We start from the raw sequence: 17,938 nt of genomic DNA, 5'->3' as shown, positions 1-17,938 counted from the left end.
CTTGTCAAATAGGTGGCAACCCTTTTCAAAATACATTCGAGATACAGCTTTTTTAAACCTCTTGACACCAATTTTTTAATATAATTTTCAAATAAATAACTCCTTTAGTTGAAGTTGAATTTTGATTATTTTAAAAGGTGGCAGCCCACATCCATGAGTAGACAATGATTTTATATATCTCCATACCAAGTTCCAGTAATCTATCAAAAATATTTCCTGAGAAATGCAGTATGAAAAATTCCGTTTGTATGCGAGGTGCCACGCCCTCTTATCTAATCGAGATTAAATTTATCCTATATTTTAAGATGGGCTAAATGACAGCAGTGCAAAAAATTTCATGATAATCGGTTGAGTAGTTAAAGCGTGAAAGCGTAGCAAACAAACAAACTCACTTTCGGATTTATAATATTAGTAAGGATAAACTTAAATTTGATGAGCATGTTGAGCATACAGTGAACAAAATTGCGAAAAAATTGGTCTTATGAAAAGATCTTGTAAGTATCTGAGAAGAAGGTATAAAACCCTCGTCTATAGATCTATAGTAGAACCACATTTTATATACTGCCCAACAATCTTCTTCTTAGCAAGCGACGCGAATATCGAGAAATTGCAAAAAATGCAAAATAGAGCTATGAGGTTCATATTAAATAAGCGTTACGATACACCTACGCAGGAGATGATCACAGATATGAATTAGTTGAGTGTTAAGCAACAGGTTTTCTATCATGCTACGAAATTCGTATACAACATAAAGAACGGTAAACTTCCAGACTATCTGAGCGACAATCTTCGGTATATAAATGAAACTCATTCATATATACTCAGGGAATACAATTGCTTTAGACTCCCACTTTATATAACAGAGGTAGACAAAACAAATATATTTTATAAAGGTTTAAAGTGTTTTAATGAGTTTCCGCCACATGTAAAAGACTGTGATAACTTTGCTGTTTTTAAAAGACAACTATTTGATCACTGTAAAACTCTGGCTATTAGGTAGGAAAGCACGACACGGCCTTTCCATCCGACCAAGCAGCAAATGATCTAGCATACGAAAGACGCGTGAGTATGGATCGGAAACTCGGTCTTTCCGACTATGCCCAACAGCCCGGCCATAACGCGGAGCGCAAACTAGGCCTTTCCGCCCACCTCACATCACGGAATCCAGCGTCAGGGTTTGCATATTAATGACGACGGGAACATGGATCGGAAACTCGGCCTTTCCGACCGTGACTATCAACTCGTGAGCAACGCGGAGCGGAAACAAGGTCTTTCCGCCCGCTGCACATAGTACATATGTAAAAGTAGACTGGAGACTAGGCCTCGCTAGCTACCCAACTAGTTAGACAACATACATTTATATAGGTTATTTGATAGTTTTAGAAACATAAACAGCTTTGTAATTGAAAATTTAAACTTACATATACGCATACTTTGTTATATATCAAAAATATCGATCTGTACTTTTAAGACGCAAGACTGTAACAAATAAATAAATAAATAAAAAATTTCAGCGCTTGGAGTGACCTCTAAATATTTTCTTATTTAAAAAAAAAAACAGGAGTATAGGGAATTTACATAATTCAACTGTCACAGGCGACTAGTTGAATAAAAAGGTGAACGAAAGTAGGCAGCCGACCAACTTCATTGAAAGCGTTTAGTTAAAAGGCCGTTTATACCAGACGATTGTTGCTTTCAACTAAAAGTTGCCTGAAAAATCGCCTCATGTAAATTCCCTATTATTTTGTGCTTTGACCGCAGAGAAATTATTCTTTAATCTGAGCAGAACGTGCGTTAAAACTTATTTGTTTGTTTGCTGCTAAAATGCAAGTTATTTGGTCTGTCGACAGATTCGTTTTCAAATTAGTACGCTACTGAAATTAGATCGACTCACTCGCGATAAGATAACGACGTGCAGTTATGTGACTAAAGCGGGATGGTCCGAAAGCGGTAGAATTTTTTTAGATCTTTTGAGTCATCAGACATCAAACGCTTTGCATTATGTCCTCACTTAAGATCAAAACTAAACTTCGTAGAATGTTTAGTTACCATCCGGATAGTTTTCTGTGAAAAGTTTGCTAGTACAATTTTTTTATAAAATATAGAGAACTTGTTTCTCAAAAATAAAATCTTTTAAAAAAAGTTACTAGATATGTACTTAAGTATGTATGTAAGTATGTAAATACATATATAACAAGATACACCATCGTAAACAAAAAAATTAATAGTCTTCAAAAAACGTATACACTTTACGTGCATGCTTATTTAGTGCGCACGATCATGTAGCATGCCACAGATCGCGCTACCTTTCATTAACACGAAATTTCACCGAATAATTACTGTGTAACCGAATTGGAGCAGAACAAAGTAGTGTATGATGTAGCGAATACGGCGGCTACCCATCTTACTTTACGTACATACTTACATACAGACATACATATGTATGTATATGCACATATATACCTACATAAATGTTTATAAAGACAACTCGCTTCAGTTGAATAGGTACATATATATCTTTTCAAGAACCAAGCCTTTATCTTTGCTTGCAGGTATCGGAGAAACTTAGTTGTAGTCACATTTTAAAGAATGATTGATTTTAAAGAAAAGTGTTAAAAAACCAAACTCACTTGAATAATCAATTTTGTATTCTACTTTTTACGAAGCAATACCAAAAATATGCTTTAAAAACTGCGTCACTTGAAGAAGATCAAAAAGTGTTCTACTTTTGCATGTAAATTTACAGAACAAGAATTATTCGTAAAGACCAGTATGCAGGTCTCAAGAAAACGGTGAAGAAAAAATTGCCATAATTTTGAGTGTGTGTCCAAGGAATTTTGCCATCTGATACTTCACCAGCCAGTTGTCTCACTCTTTCCTCAAGAAATAATGGAACGGGCATATATTTCTATTGTAAACATGGCTTGCCTTGTAGCAGAGGAAATTTCTTAAGAGCTGCGTGCTGCCTTAAAGGGATTGGCTCAAGCCATACTGGCTGTAAAATTAAAAGAAGTGCAAGTACATATTAGTTGTGTTTTTTTGGTAAACGGAAACGATGGATCATTCTTACTGGGCTTGGCAGTACTAATTTTATACTACTAGCACGAGGAAGACGAAATTATAATTATTGTAATTTATTATTTCTGTAAGTGTTTTTACAACCAATTACCGCACACTTCATTTTAATTTCATTTAAACAAAAAGTTTATTTAAAATCGCTTAAAAATGACTAAAATGAACCATCACCAAAATACACATAAAGAAAGAGATGTAAAAAACAAAACAGAAATAGCAAACTTCAAAATTACGTACGTCACACACTATTTTCTCAAATGCTATTGCAAATGGCTGCTTCTCAGATCTGTTCTAATTGGTTCATGATCAGTCAAACAAAACAGAGCGGATCATAAATTGAACCGGATCAACATCAAAATCATAACGTTGTTGTTGCATTTGGGTGCAAATTTTTTATCCGGATCCCGATCATTGCCCAAGAAAACACAGCTATTGTTAACATGAAATGGACTAAAAGAAAAAACTTTGTGCATGTAAATTATTACGAAGGTCCATTAAAAGGTCAGCTTCTTATCGTCGTGATACTGGATCAAAATTAAAACAAAAAGCTGGTCTTCATGCCCATGCAAGGAATATTTTTAGTAGTTATCAACAGGGGATGGATTTTTAGGACCTAAAAACCTATAAAAAAAGGCAAAATAGAATAAATAGAATAATGAAGAGGCAAAATAAAATAGCGAAATAGGCAGGAAAAGGTACTAGAAATCGCAAAAAAGGCAAAAGAAGGCACTAAAAAAGACAAAAGCCGAAAATTAATCAAAATATACATTTATTTTAGAAATGTTTATTTTACAAGTAAAAAGAGAAAAACGATAAACTAGTTTCATTATATGAAAATTTTTTACTTTGAATCTTTGCCTATTTTCTCTTTTCTAGTTTTTCATTCACAAAACTTTAATCTCTATAGTTGTAGTAACGTATTGTTATTCGATTTTCGCGAAGAAAAGCCTTGAATGTACTAAGCGTGCGCTCGACGTGAGTTGATACAAGTAGCGCCCAATTTAAATCTTTCATATTATCAGGAATAAGAGCTTTTTCCTTGCCCTTTACAATTAAAGGTAGACAAGGCAAAAAACGGCAAATATCTTTAAAAAGGCAAAAAGGCCAAACAAATAAGTATATATGGAATCAGAGTAAGCTCTATCTCTTTAGCAGAAAAAAGGCAATTTCCATAAAATACGTTCCCAATTATCAACATTTCGATAGCCGCGCGCTACTTTATCTCATCTAGTCGATAGCCGGCAATTGATGCTATCTTTAACGCCGTGCTGAAGACTATCTTAACTTGATCAACTATCGTGACTTAGTACCGACTCATCGCTGTCAGCAATGTTGCCATTCTCACAGTTTTAACTGTAAGGTTTCTTAAATTCCCTTCGTAAATGTCAGATTTGAAAGAATAAAATATCGCATTTGTTTTTATGGAAGTAAATTTTTATGTGATAAAGAGGCGATAGAGGTGCAGAGTTTCCTCTTATTAATAATCCGGGTCAGCTGCATTCCAATCATAGGTGAAAAACCTTAACATTCCAAAAATCCCATCGTTCTTGAGGGTTACAGTTTTTTTGTTTAAAATTCAGTTTTTTTTTTAATAAAATCTGGCAACACTGGCTGTCAAACAAACTACTAATTCAGACTGTATCGTGTGTTAAGTGGTTAAGCTGTAGAATGGAAAATTTTAAATAGGGGTATTAATAAATGCACAACGTCAAAAATCTTGAATGGAATTTTGCAAGCATTAGATCTCTTAGAAGAAGTAAAAAAATAGTATTGGTTTTCTCAGGTAACATTTTTTTAAATTCCAGCACATTTCTATTCCTATTCCAAATAAGATCAAAAAGAGTGTGTCCGATTCTACAGTGAAGATATAAGATTGCTTCTCAGAGAAAAAATATACATACCTATTCAAGTGAAGCGAGGTGTATTTACACACTATGTTAAAAAAAAAAATCGTGTGGCAAAGAAATTTTTTAAAGAAAACCCCAAGGTACTATCAATTAGCTTTAAAGAAATCATCTTAAATACATACATAGTTCATACATACATATGTCTGCATCGGGGTTGTTGCGAGTATTCGCATTCGCATTCGCAATCGCGGAGCTTCGCATTAATATTAACATTCGCATTCGTAATAATCAGTGCGGGGGTTTTGCGAATGCGAATGTTGTGCAAGTGCACCGATTAAACGGCAAACAAAATGACAAATTGTAGCCAATATTTTTGCTTGTGATCGTGGGCGTATTTGTGTAACAAAACTGGTCAAATGTCATATTTATCAACTTTGATAAAAATGTCTTTAAACATATTATTTCTTAACCGATCTATGAATGGGCAATCATACAAATACCAACTTTACCTTTGACACACGTCAAAGGGAACACAGTCTTTTTAACAATATTTTTTTCTGTGCTTTAAATACCTGTATTGGTTTCTTTCTTTATTATGATTTTTTTTGGACCAGTCTTAAAAAAACTACTAGACACAAAAGAAGAAAGTGTGCACTTTAATTCTTAACCAAATTTTCGTGATTTGCTTTGATGTTACATATATTCGTTTCAATAATTTCAAATGGGGCTCTTTGGGCAATTTATTTTTAGCAAAAATTTTAAATATAGTAATTTTGTTTACTTGTCGGGCAATATTTTTTTCATAAGGATATGCATTGCATCCTTGGCTAAAACCTTCTGTGGTAAAACTGTCCCTTCTTTGCTATTTAAAGTCAACGAGTAAGCGCCCTTCAATAGCGATTTCTAGCAGAAATGATCAACGTCTGGCTGTAAAGAGAATCGATGCTCAAATAATTAAAAAAATATAGGTCTCACCTTTAATAAGATAAGAACTACGTAACTATCTGAGATTCAAATGTTTATAAAAAACGGGGTGCTTTTTTAGTATTCTGATCCGATTCGGCTGGCAGCTACGACTTTGAAAACAGAATTTTGTTCAAAACTTTCATTCCTGGAAAATAATAATTTATTTTCCATATCCACCTATTTAGCTCGCTATAAGCACAAATTTTTCAAACCAGTCGCAGAAGAAAGTATTACAAATGATTTACAAAAACTAAAATCGAAGACGCTGATGAAGTTACAGATTCCCCAAATTCTGACACAGCCAAAGGAATGAGAATGGAGAATTCTTTTAAAAAGCTTTAGAAAAACCTGACACATCTGGTTTGGCTTGTAAGCGCTGTTTAAATAACGATTTCGCCATTATGCTAAATTCTTCAAGTGAAAATGAAAGTCAGGAGGATACATGCCCCGATGCAATTCTTATTACTTTTTATTAAATATAATGTTCCAATTTTTAAATTCAAGTAGATACTAAATAAAATAAACATTATTAAAATTGACTAACTTTTCCATTTCTTATTTACCTATGTAAATAACTTAATTTACTTACCTAATTGTTTCTTAAAAATACTTGACATCCGCATTCGCATCCGCATCCGCGGATGTTAGCTGTTAGATATTCGCATCCGCGGATGTCTAAAATTCCATATTCGCAACATCCCTAGTCTGCATGCATATGTATGTAAATAAATTCATCGTTCAACATTTATTAAGGAATGCCCTTTTTGTCGTGAATTATGAGATATGTGGGACGAGAAAAAGTTAGTTTCAAAAATCGCACGCTGACCGGTGAAGAAATAAAATCGAATATGTACTACCAACTGGCAGCGAACTGCATTGTTGGTGCCGCTTGTAAAGACGTTGTGCAATATCTATCCACATACATATGTATGCATTTGGAAAAGTTGGAAATAAAGAAATTCTTAGTAATTAAAGTTCAGTTCAAAATTCCTCGACCCGCAAATTAAAACGAACCAAATAATGAATGTATGTATGTGCATTAGGGTGTCCCTTAACTATATTGAGAAAACAAAAGTTTTTCGATTCTTGTTCTCACCCCCTAGATATGTGCGAATAGCCTGAATATTTAACTATACAAAGTTATAGGTCAATCAAAAAAGATTTAGAGGTGGCTCACAGCGCTCAAAGTTTTCCATAAATTTATATGGAAAAAAGACAATTTTTCGTAGAAATGGTATAGAATTCTTTATATCAATATTTTTCAATTCGTTTTTAGGCTAGCGACATACAGTATTTTTACGGGGTGAGACCGGGAAACCGAACTCTTTTCAAATTACCACCCTAATGTACATACATACATACGTACATATGTACCTAGGTATGTATGTAGATGTAAGAAATCATGAGGTACATATGAAAGGGTACTGCCGCGGGCTGCACGCAAAGAAAGGCCATGGTCAAATAAGTCTTAAATTGAAGATAATAATTAAATCAATTCCAACGCCGACTGTGCGCTATCTCATGCGTGGTATTCATTCAGGAGGACTGAGCTTTCGAATACGCACTACTTAAATGTAATTTAATTGGGTAGTTATTTAAATCAAACATCAATTAAGCTCTGACGCACATGCAAATACATATGTGCATACACATTCCAAAGCCCAATTAACCAGAGAGTGGACCAAGTAAAGTGACTCGAACGCATCATTTGCAGTCGCTTGAGGAGCATATCGATTCCAATGTCTATCAGACACTCACTTCGATACCAGGTTTGCGTCGATACCAACTACTTGTTAGTAGCAAGGTATCGATGCCAAAAAGTACCGCACCAAAAGTATCGATACCATGGTATCGAAAGAAAACTATCGAGTAATAGTACTCATATGAGTATTCTAAAACACAAATTAAGAGAAAAAATTAGTTGTACGTGACAGGGAAATTTAAACGGGAACTACGATAAAAAAATAAAAATATAATAAAATATAATAAAAATGGCTTTTAAGTTGTAATATTGGAATCAGAGTGTCCAGATTGTTTAAAAAAAAAACGCAATTTCTGAAAAAAAATCGCCAATTTTTTTTAAATAAAATTCATGAAATTGATTTAACAAATCTTTTATTTTAAAAATGAGATCTTGTTATAATATAGTTTTTAAAACCAAAAACGAATATAATACTTTCACAGGGTAATAATAAATAACACAAGTGACTTATATAATAGTGATGTACAAACAATTTTCATAAAAAATACGCATACTTTTTAAAAATATTTGTTTCAACACATTTTGCAATAGGACTGCGCAATTATTAAATTCATTATAAATCGTATTAATTGATTAATCGCACAATTTTTACGCGCAAATATCCAAAAAAATCGCCAAATTGGCGAGAAATCGCCAAATCTGGACACTCTGATTGGAATTCATACTTATATTATTTATTATAATATTCGCTAATATAATTTTTTTTTGTTTAGAAAATTTTTGAATTTTTTATGCAAAATGCAACTACCTAGCAACACACAACCACTCGCAAAATGATTAAACAATGTACAAAGGAAGAAGGACCAATAACACCAGTAAATACAAAAGTACTCTTGTTGCAAAACACAAATTCCCACAGCAAAATTTATTTGTTTAAACTAGGGATGGACATCTAACCGGCTTTCCGCCTCATTCTGCTTTTATCCATAACAGGCAACAAACGCAGCTAACTTCGTTCAACGGAGGTGCTGTATTAGCGATATTTTGAGAAAATATATGCTAGAATATTTCCACCAGGATCTTCTGGCAACACTAATTCCAGTATGCTCAAATTTTTTTGGAGTAGTATCGATATCCAAAAAGCATTGGATCGTATCGAAAGTATCGAGTATTTGTACTTGCATCGGAACCGACATCGCTAAAGACGCTATTAAGGGTAAACGCTGAAAAAATGGGTCCAAGGAATACTATCATGTAGTCACCCTAGATGTAAAGAATGCATTAAATTTATTAAGCTGGTCGCACATTATAAATGTCTTGAAAAATGTTAGTACGCCACAGTATATAATTAATATAATTAACAGTTTTCTATCAAAGTAATTGAGTATTGTTCTACAACACAAAAAGAGACAAGATGAGCTACAGAGTCTCCAGAGGAGTTCCCCAAGGTTCCATCCTGGGTCCACTTTGGTGGATCATAGCCTACGATGGTGTATTATATCTAACCATTCCGAAAGGAGTTAAAACAATTGATAAGCTGATAGCATCGCTTGGGCTTACAATTAAAGGGCTGAGTTTAACTATCCAGAAAACAGAAGGTGCACTTATAACGAGTAGGAAGAAAAAAGAGGCCGCAACACTCAAACGGCTATGTCTATACAGATCGCATGGCGAATTTTCATATGACTCAATTACTAAGTGGCCACGGCTGGTCATAATGTCTCGATGGCATGTAAAAATGTGCTGGAAACTGCTGTACATATACTTTCCGCCTGAGTACAGATAATATCGCTGAACATATGTTAAGCGTTAAAAAGTCTGGAATGCATTTAAGAATGTAAGTAGAGAAATAATGACAATGCTAAGAATCAGATAGCAACGTCGCTGCTTAGAGGAAATAATTGACGTTACTTTGTTTAATAACCGGCATAAGCAAATTGATCTGAATCCGAATGTGAAGTCCGTTTGACTCGTACACCTCCTAAATTTCGAGTTAATTGCGATTCACAGTTTACTCGAAGTTTTCGGCTCAAAAAAAAGCGGCCTGTGTATTTAACAAGACCCACCTATCGACATGTATTTCGCCTCTGTTTCTGAATCTGAGGTTCATTTTAAGTGTACACCTCCAAAATTTCGAGTAAATTGCGAAAATTGTTATTGTTGCCATTTTTTCTGTTTTTGGTTTTTCTTAATTATGAAAAAAGCATCTATGAAGTGCAGAACCAAATCGAACGACGAACAAAATTAATTCAAATTAAACATTTAAAGACACATTTATAAAGGGACTGTAGCTGAGTGTGCGGAGATGCTTGCTATTATGTTCAAATCCCGTCAGAGGCAGCGTGTTAAAATGATAATACAAATTTTTGTTTTACTTCTCCGAATTATGAAAAAGCATCTGTGAAGTAAGTAAGCGTATTCAAGCGAAAAAATCGGCAACCAACAATTTGTTTAATGTAAACAAAAGTGTGACTAAGATAACCAAATCATTACTGACAATATCAACCAAGATATTGTTAATATTAACAAAAAATGCGTTGATTCCTTTTCATGTTTGAATTTGGTAATATTAACCAATTTTGGTTGATTTTTTTGCTCAGTGTACATTTATAACTTCAACTCGTTTCAACTTTAAGCGATTCCAAATTTTTTGCTGGGATATATTCCAGAAGATATTACAATGACCTGCCCATGTTAAAGTAATGCCTTCAGGAAGCAAAAGGGGAAGCGCTTACCAATATTCTTTCGATTCCACTTTTATTTCTAAGGTTATCGTATTTTGTGCTGGGATATCTATATATGAATATAGATAGATTGATACATACATGCTTATGTCCATAGTTAGACAATTAGATCTAATCTGAAAATTATATGCTGTCTTGCTACCGTTTTAGAATCTCTTCCGTTCCACTGAAGAGAACTCTTCACGTTGTTGTTAACAGTGTGCCATATAAAAGCATGTACATATGTTTATACATGTATATACATCCATTCATACAAATGTTTGTATATGTATGCACACGTATTAGACTGGGTTATGAAACAATATGCAGAATAAACAAAAAGTTCAAAAATGAAAAAAAAAATAGCTTACATCCACAAGAAATTGCTGCATGAATTAGCCGAAGTTATTGCATTCGCCGCATGCAGAGCGTTTTTAAGCTTTCTATAAATTTTGTATAGACGTGCACAGTGTAAGGCGCAGATTCTAAAACAATAACGGTCAAAATCATCAATGGACAGATAGAGAGAGCTCTTATCCTGTAGACCGGTGATGCCACACATTCTCTGTTAAATTACCCACGAAAATCGGGAAAAATCCCTCATTTACCCACATCTTAAAAATTTATCCCACATAATACCCAAAGAATTCAAAACACATATTTCAGCATTAAAGAGGTAACATTCATAAAAATATACATATAATATTCTTTCGAAATTCAATGGTCGGTAGATTACTTCGCTACAGGCTTAAAAGAATTTAAAAATATCTACTACATTCATAAATTAGCTTCATTGTTTATTAAAACCAAAGATTTTGAAGAAACTTTTTCGATCGCGCAGAATGAATGCTGGAAAGAATGTTACTCATACGCCGCGTACATATGAGTAATAGTTGATTTCCACCAAACCTTAACTCAAAGGAGGTAATTCCATCTATTAAGTAGAAGCAAACGAAAGGAAAAAAGCAAAAAAAAAGAAATTAAGAAATAAACCTTGCCCATGTTAAAATGCTTAAAACTTACCTGAGCTCTTAATTGCTTAACCTTTGGTGGAAGTATTTCCTGCTCATATTTCATTTGAAAATTTCTAAAATCGAGTTTGGCTGTTATTCCTTCTTGGCATAGATTTTTTTTTATTGTTTAGAGGCTTTTACGTTGGTGGCATAAAGTTTTTGCCTGAGAAGTAAAATTTTCCGAAGAATAATTTTCAATATATCAATCTTCTAACGAAGTTCTAAATTTGCCTTTTTGCGGGGTTTCTTTAATATATGGTCAAAACGACTTTATAGGGCGGGAGCTAATGGGTTAAAATGTTCTACGAAAATATTTCCCTTGAAATTTTACTACATATGTATGTTTAAACCTTTAATTTCGCTCAGACATTTATTTTAACAATTTTTAAATTTTTTAGAAAACTCCTTAGGCCGGGACATGAAAACTTTAGTAGGCCATAAAATAAAAATACGAGCTAACTTTTTCAAATCCATCGAGTGTTTTATTACTGGATATGTACGCTTTCAGAAAATATAAGCAAAGTCCGGGCTGGTTTTAATTGTCATAAACTTGTCGCACAGTGTTATTCATAAAGCGCTAAAACTTTGATATCCGAGATAAGGGTTTTGATAGTATGAAAGAGTGTTTTGCGGCTTAAGGCCACTTTCTTCACTGGACAGGCGCTATACTACATATGTATGTATGTATAGCAAAAGACTATCAAACTGATTGGTCTTATTTTTTTCGTTTGTCTTCAACCACCCTAGCATCAAAAGCTGCTATGAACATTAAGCGCAAATAAGAAAATGAAAAGCATATGTATGCACTCGTACATAAGGATTTACATATGTACATATGTATGTGTGCATGTACATATGTATGTATAAATAAGCTTTCCATGTGGATATTTGGTGAGAGAAAATGCCCATTGTGACGTGTTAATAATGCTTGAAAACATAAACAAACAAATAACTTGTCGAGGTCAGGTTTCTACAAATATGCAAACGCATAAATGATTCAAGTATTCCAACTACGCCATAATCTCGTTTTCACTTAGGAGCGAAAGGCGGTTGCTGTTGGAAGCACTCTGCGCATAACTATCTTACATAGAGCACATGTAAATATGTGCATATGTTACTATGCATGTATGTCCATACATACGTTTATAACTAACTACTTTGGAATGAAAACATGCAACGCAATGTAAGCTAATGGGTAATGTCTCGTAGAAGGTTTGAAGCCAACTTATGGTGGTAGCTGAATTATTGCATTCCCATGCGATCTAAGGTGTCATGTGTAATTTTGAACCTAAGCATACCTTTTTCCATATTATTTCAACGGTATCTGTACACGAATGGAAACGTGTCGGACTACCACCTCGTTGGTCGCGGGTTCAAACTCTGCGGAACCAACTCTTTATACATTGTCACACATTATCTTTTCCTACTGGGTATTTGTTTTGGTATGTATGTATGTATATACATATATGTGTAAATATTTATAAACAAAATATGAGCGCTCGTAAGATTTGTAGGGCAATTGGTAATTGGGGTTAAATATCTGATATTATCTTTCAAGTCAATCATATTCCAGAATAATCGAGATAGTTAATGCACTTAAACACTTTAACACAACACTGTTAACTATGCCTATCGTTAAAGTAGAAAGGTCGCACCTCACATCGTCGCACAAATGCAAAAGGCCGTAAATAACTAACTAAAAATCCAAAATTCACTTTTTATTGATTATGATACATTTCATCGAATTATGAGTCCCCACATCGTTGTATGCAATAAAAAATCTTAGTTTTTTCCATTTCAAAGACGATCTGATTTAGGAAATATCTATATTAAGGTAACGATATATGTATACATATGCATACATACATATTTAAAACACCTATTCACCTTCACCTATTCTATTTGATACGGGAAAAGCACATATAGTGCGCCCTATAACTATAGCACATCATCCAAGCTCTTTTTGAATCGCCACAAAAACCGAATTACATATTTCTTATCTAGAATCGTCTAAGCGATTTTGGGCGAATCAAGAACCTTATAAATCCAAAATGAAACCTCTATGCAAGCTTTCATCACACTCTCTTCTTGTCATACAGCTTTCAAAACGATACCGCCCTTATTAAAATAATTCCATTTTACTTGTAACACATATTGATTGGTGCAGTGGTTTTCTTTTATAACTACGTAGTATGTATACATAATGTGACCAACTATTTCATAGCTCAAAGAAGTATAGGTTAGATTGGGTTAAGTTAGCGCCGATTACGAAATTTCGAATGCAGCTAATTTCGATCCCTGAGAGCCCAGAGTTTGTTCAGAAGTGCGAGCCAAAATGCTTCCATCTTAGCCTCGCGCCACAGTCTAAAAGAAAGTGTGGAGATGATTCCACTTCATCTTCCTCTTGACAGCTGATAAAAAAGGATCAGTTGAGATTCCTAGTCCCACCGCATGAATACCAATCACACAATGACCTGTAAGAAGCCCTTGAGAGGTAACCTGTTTTAAAGTGCCCTACAAAAACATTTGTTGCAGCAGAGAAACGTCTTATTTTCCTTTTTTTTATGTCACAAAAGGACCCGGTTTCCCTTAGCTCAATAGCTGTTCGTGCTGCGACAATTCTGTATGCAATATCCGCAGGCGCCGTGTTGAACCCATGTATGTTAAGCGCCAGTGTAGGTGTGGATCCTAATGCTCCGCTAAATCCTATTTTACAAGTGTAGCCTTTTCTAGTGAGTTTCATCAGACAAGGGCTCCTTGAAAACACATACATAGGCTTAAATCTGGTTTCCTAGGGCTAATGAATTAATTTGGGCGAGAGCAGTGTTGCCGTTGTGCGACTAAAGGGGCAATTTGATCCTTTTTAATCGCCAATACCCTTTGGCCCGACTTTTTGAAAATTTTTATTTTTTGGCCCTGAGTCTGAGATTTTTTAACCGACTTCCAAAAAAGGAGGAGGTTATCAGCTCGTCGGAATATTTTTTTTGTTTTTTTTTGTTTTTTTTTTTACTACACTCAGAAAAAAGTCAGCCAAATATATTCCTCTCAACACATGATTGGGTAACTATAAACAAATAATGTAACTATAACCAAATCATGTGTTGAGAAAAACATATTTAGTTGACGTAACTAAACTCTTTTCTCAGTGTAGTAAAAAAGAGCAAAAATAATATGTTGAACCTTTTTTTCGTCAATGACCCCTTTTTTGCGACTTTCTGAAAATTCTCAATGGCAACACTGGGCGAGATACCTCACTTTTTACCGATAGCTCCCCTACAGCAGTACAAGGCAACCGACACCTTTCTTACCCTTTCCTCAATGTTAGACTTCCACGACAGCCTCCGTTGATGGCCCACCTAGTTACCTGGTTCAGGTAACCTTGAACCAGATCAAAAAGGTTGTCTAGAAATCGTCCCTTAATCAAAAGTTCCACATCATCTACATGGGCGATCACCCGACAACCCACTTTTTCCAGTTTCTCTAGAAGGTCATTTCAACCGCAATACAGAACAGGAAGTGCTCCTAATGACTCTGCACTGAGTGCAGGCGCTACCCCACTCCGCCGCGACAGTTCTGTCGCGAAGTAAGCTGTATATAAGCTTTATTAGGTTGGTTTCAACCCCAGATTATGAATATACTTGACTATTGCCTTTGGAGTGCCTGGTGGTGGAGTGGAGCGCCTTTTCCGGCCTTCGGGATGAACGCAACACTGACTAACCTCCAAGCCTTGGGGATGTATCGGCCCTCACGCAGTTTGCATAAATAGGATCCAACCAACTGCACGACACTTTCAGAGGCCTTTGCAGCTGCGCAGGTATGAAGCCATCGGTCCACGGCCACTTTAATGGTTTGAACGAATTTATCGCCCAGGCCACGTGATGACCGTCCAGAAGATCGGAGAAGTACGGGACCTGGGGGGATATTCCGAAACCAGTTAGCGACAAAAACATTTATATCATGCGTCAAAAAGTGCGATAGCGATCCAAAATTGTCGCTAACTGGTTACAAAATCTCCCTCCTGAAGTACAAAACATTGCAGAGAAGTACATTTGACTGTACTTCGAAGTACGAAGTACAAGAGCGAAAAAAAGTACTGTACTTCCGAAAGAACTACGGTTGGTCACATTATGTATACACAAATGCATTTTGCGTAAGTGAAATCTTTCCCGCTATTTGTGGTGTATAACTGGATAACTGGAACATTTTACTTTCGGCCAAGATTTTTTACGATTTATGGTGTATGTACATATGTATGTAGCTTGAAAGTAAGCTATTGCTTGAGACCCTGAGACATAGGATTTCTAATCAACTTCGCTGTGCCTTAAATGCAGGGACCGAGAACTCGATCGGCTTGTGGTTTAGTTCTGAGAACAAAATTAGAACGAAAGTATCGACAACGTTTTCAAGGAGGATTAAATAAGAACAGAAGTCCGAGGAACGTCTTGCGCGAGAACAAACCGAGAACAAACGTTTTGAGAACTTAACGTTAAGAATGAGAGGACCGTCTGCGTGTTGAGATACAAAATTGGTCAGTGATAACCATGACTGTTAATTCTAAGCCAGAGGAAAGCTTGATTATTTCAACTTCCAGATCCTTTATCATTAGGGTTAACTGTCCATTTATGAAGCAATGTTTCATTTTCTGTGCAATAAAAATTCGTGTCTTAAGTCTTTCGTTGACTTTCTTATTTGGTTAATTTCAGTATTCAAACAATTCAAACGTTCTGAGAAGCTTTGAGAAAAATTTTGTTTTTGCTTTCATCCTTCGGAATAGTTCAGAGAAGATTTCTTCCTGTTTCGTTCTCTATCAGAAAGTTTCTGAGACTTTAGTTCCCAAATGATTTTTCGAGAGAAAGTTTCTTAAACCTTTGTTCCCGTTTTGTTTTTAAACAGAACGTTCCGGAGACTTTTGTACCCAGTTTGCTCTGTTAGCAATGTTCCCGAAAGTATTGTTCGCATTTTATTCTCTTCGGGAACGTTCCACAGGGTTTTGTTCTTATACAATTTCCATTGAGAACGTTTTCGACAGTTTTGTTCTCACTTTCGCTCTTGTGAAAATATTTCCGAAGGGTTTGTTCTCATTTCTATTTGGGTTTTTAAGTGCTCTTGGGAACAAACTACGAGAACGACATTTAGTTTTGATCACACTATTTTGTCTCGATCCCTGCTTATATGTAATATATATCTGAAATTCATGGATACAAATTATATGCATTAAAATAAAATATAAGAGGACTATAAAGGTAAAGTAAAATATATGTAAGTAAAAAAATTAACTTTTAAGGCTTCAGTATGCACATATCTAGCGGATAATACATTCAATATAGACACTGGTCCAAATAAGCGGCACCCTAACGTATATAAATATTCTTAAATATATATTACTGAAAGGTAACTACATTTTTCGTACTACATACGATCTCTTTCCTCCTTTGCAGGCGCCACTACTGACTCCCCAATTAAGTTCATTAAATTGCCGGCACAAGCGCCAATTATCCATTACACACAAAGCACAGATGACTCACCTATCATCAGTTATCGCAACAGCAAGGAACATTTGCCATTTAACTCTGCAGGAAACGCCGTCAACACCCACACATCATCGCCCATTCTTAGTCGATCCGCTTTGCTATATTCGGAGTACATTAATGCCGCTATGAGCGCAGTGGGTCTAGAGGAGGATGCAGCACAGCGACAACAACGTGGAAGCGCCAACGCCTGCCCTAGATCTTGCCCGCCAAGTACAACAGTAGGCGCGATACCGGTTTGCAGCTCCGATGGTTTAATTTATGCGAATCTGTGTGAAATGAAGAAAAAAACTTGCTCCCGAAATGGGTCAAATACAATGAAGGTAAGTATCATATGGAAGTGTACTCATACATACATATATGTATATGTAGTGGCATAAAAATATTACCCATGCATGAACTTTTGTCAAAAATTACAGGCCGTTAAAGATGGTTGTGAACGGGCGCGGGGCTCTGAATGCAAACACCGCTGTCCAACAGAGAAGGATCCAGTTTGTGGCACCGATGGCCACACTTACCTAAATCGTTGCATGTTGCGCGTGCAAGCGTGTCGTGTGGGTATGGCTGCGGTTAGCATGTCGCACGTGGGCGCCTGCAGCAACATCAGTGCCATACGCGAATCCTGTCCAGTAGATTGTAAGAGCGCGCCGAAAGATGGGCCAATCTGTGCATCGGACGGCAACGTGTATAATTCGACATGCGAAATGAAATTACTAACATGCAGCCAAGGCGTCGTGAAGACCAGTCGAAAGCATTGCCAATCGACGCGCATGTGTCGTGAGTCTTGCTGGCGCGTTGCGCGGCCCACCTGCGGTTCTGATGGGCGGTTGTACGCCAGTCCATGTAAAATGCGTGCCTACAACTGTGGCAAGCATATCTTCGAAGTACCGCTATCGTTCTGCATGTCGCAGGAGCGAAATAGTAATGGCAGCAAAGCAGCTGATAACTGTCCCACCGAATGTCCGCCAACATCAGACGCACCATCGCAGTATGTATGCGGAAGCGATGGTAATATTTATTCATCGCTCTGCGAATTGAAAATGCTCAATTGTGGGTAAGTAGGCGTAAGCCGGTACAGCGTAAA

At 35.9% G+C, this 17,938-nt stretch overlaps 1 protein-coding gene across 1 annotated transcript in view; it reads left to right on the top strand.

Moving 5' to 3' along the window:
• Window positions 1-17,938, top strand: part of LOC118746216 (agrin) — a 41,028-nt gene that overhangs the window by 14,957 nt on the left and 8,133 nt on the right. Inside the window, exons 3-4 of the mRNA XM_036480040.1 lie at window positions 16,765-17,177; window positions 17,274-17,908. Of these exons, the coding sequence (XP_036335933.1) occupies window positions 16,765-17,177; window positions 17,274-17,908 (1,048 nt within the window). The remainder of the gene's footprint in view (window positions 1-16,764; window positions 17,178-17,273; window positions 17,909-17,938) is intronic.

Source organism: Rhagoletis pomonella, unplaced genomic scaffold, assembly GCF_013731165.1.
Source record: "Rhagoletis pomonella isolate Grant_MI unplaced genomic scaffold, Rhpom_1.0 Rhpom_scaffold_00010, whole genome shotgun sequence".
NCBI lineage: Eukaryota > Metazoa > Arthropoda > Insecta > Diptera > Tephritidae > Rhagoletis > Rhagoletis pomonella.
Note: the sequence above shows the minus strand (reverse complement) of the source record. Positions and strands in the feature narration are given on the sequence as shown.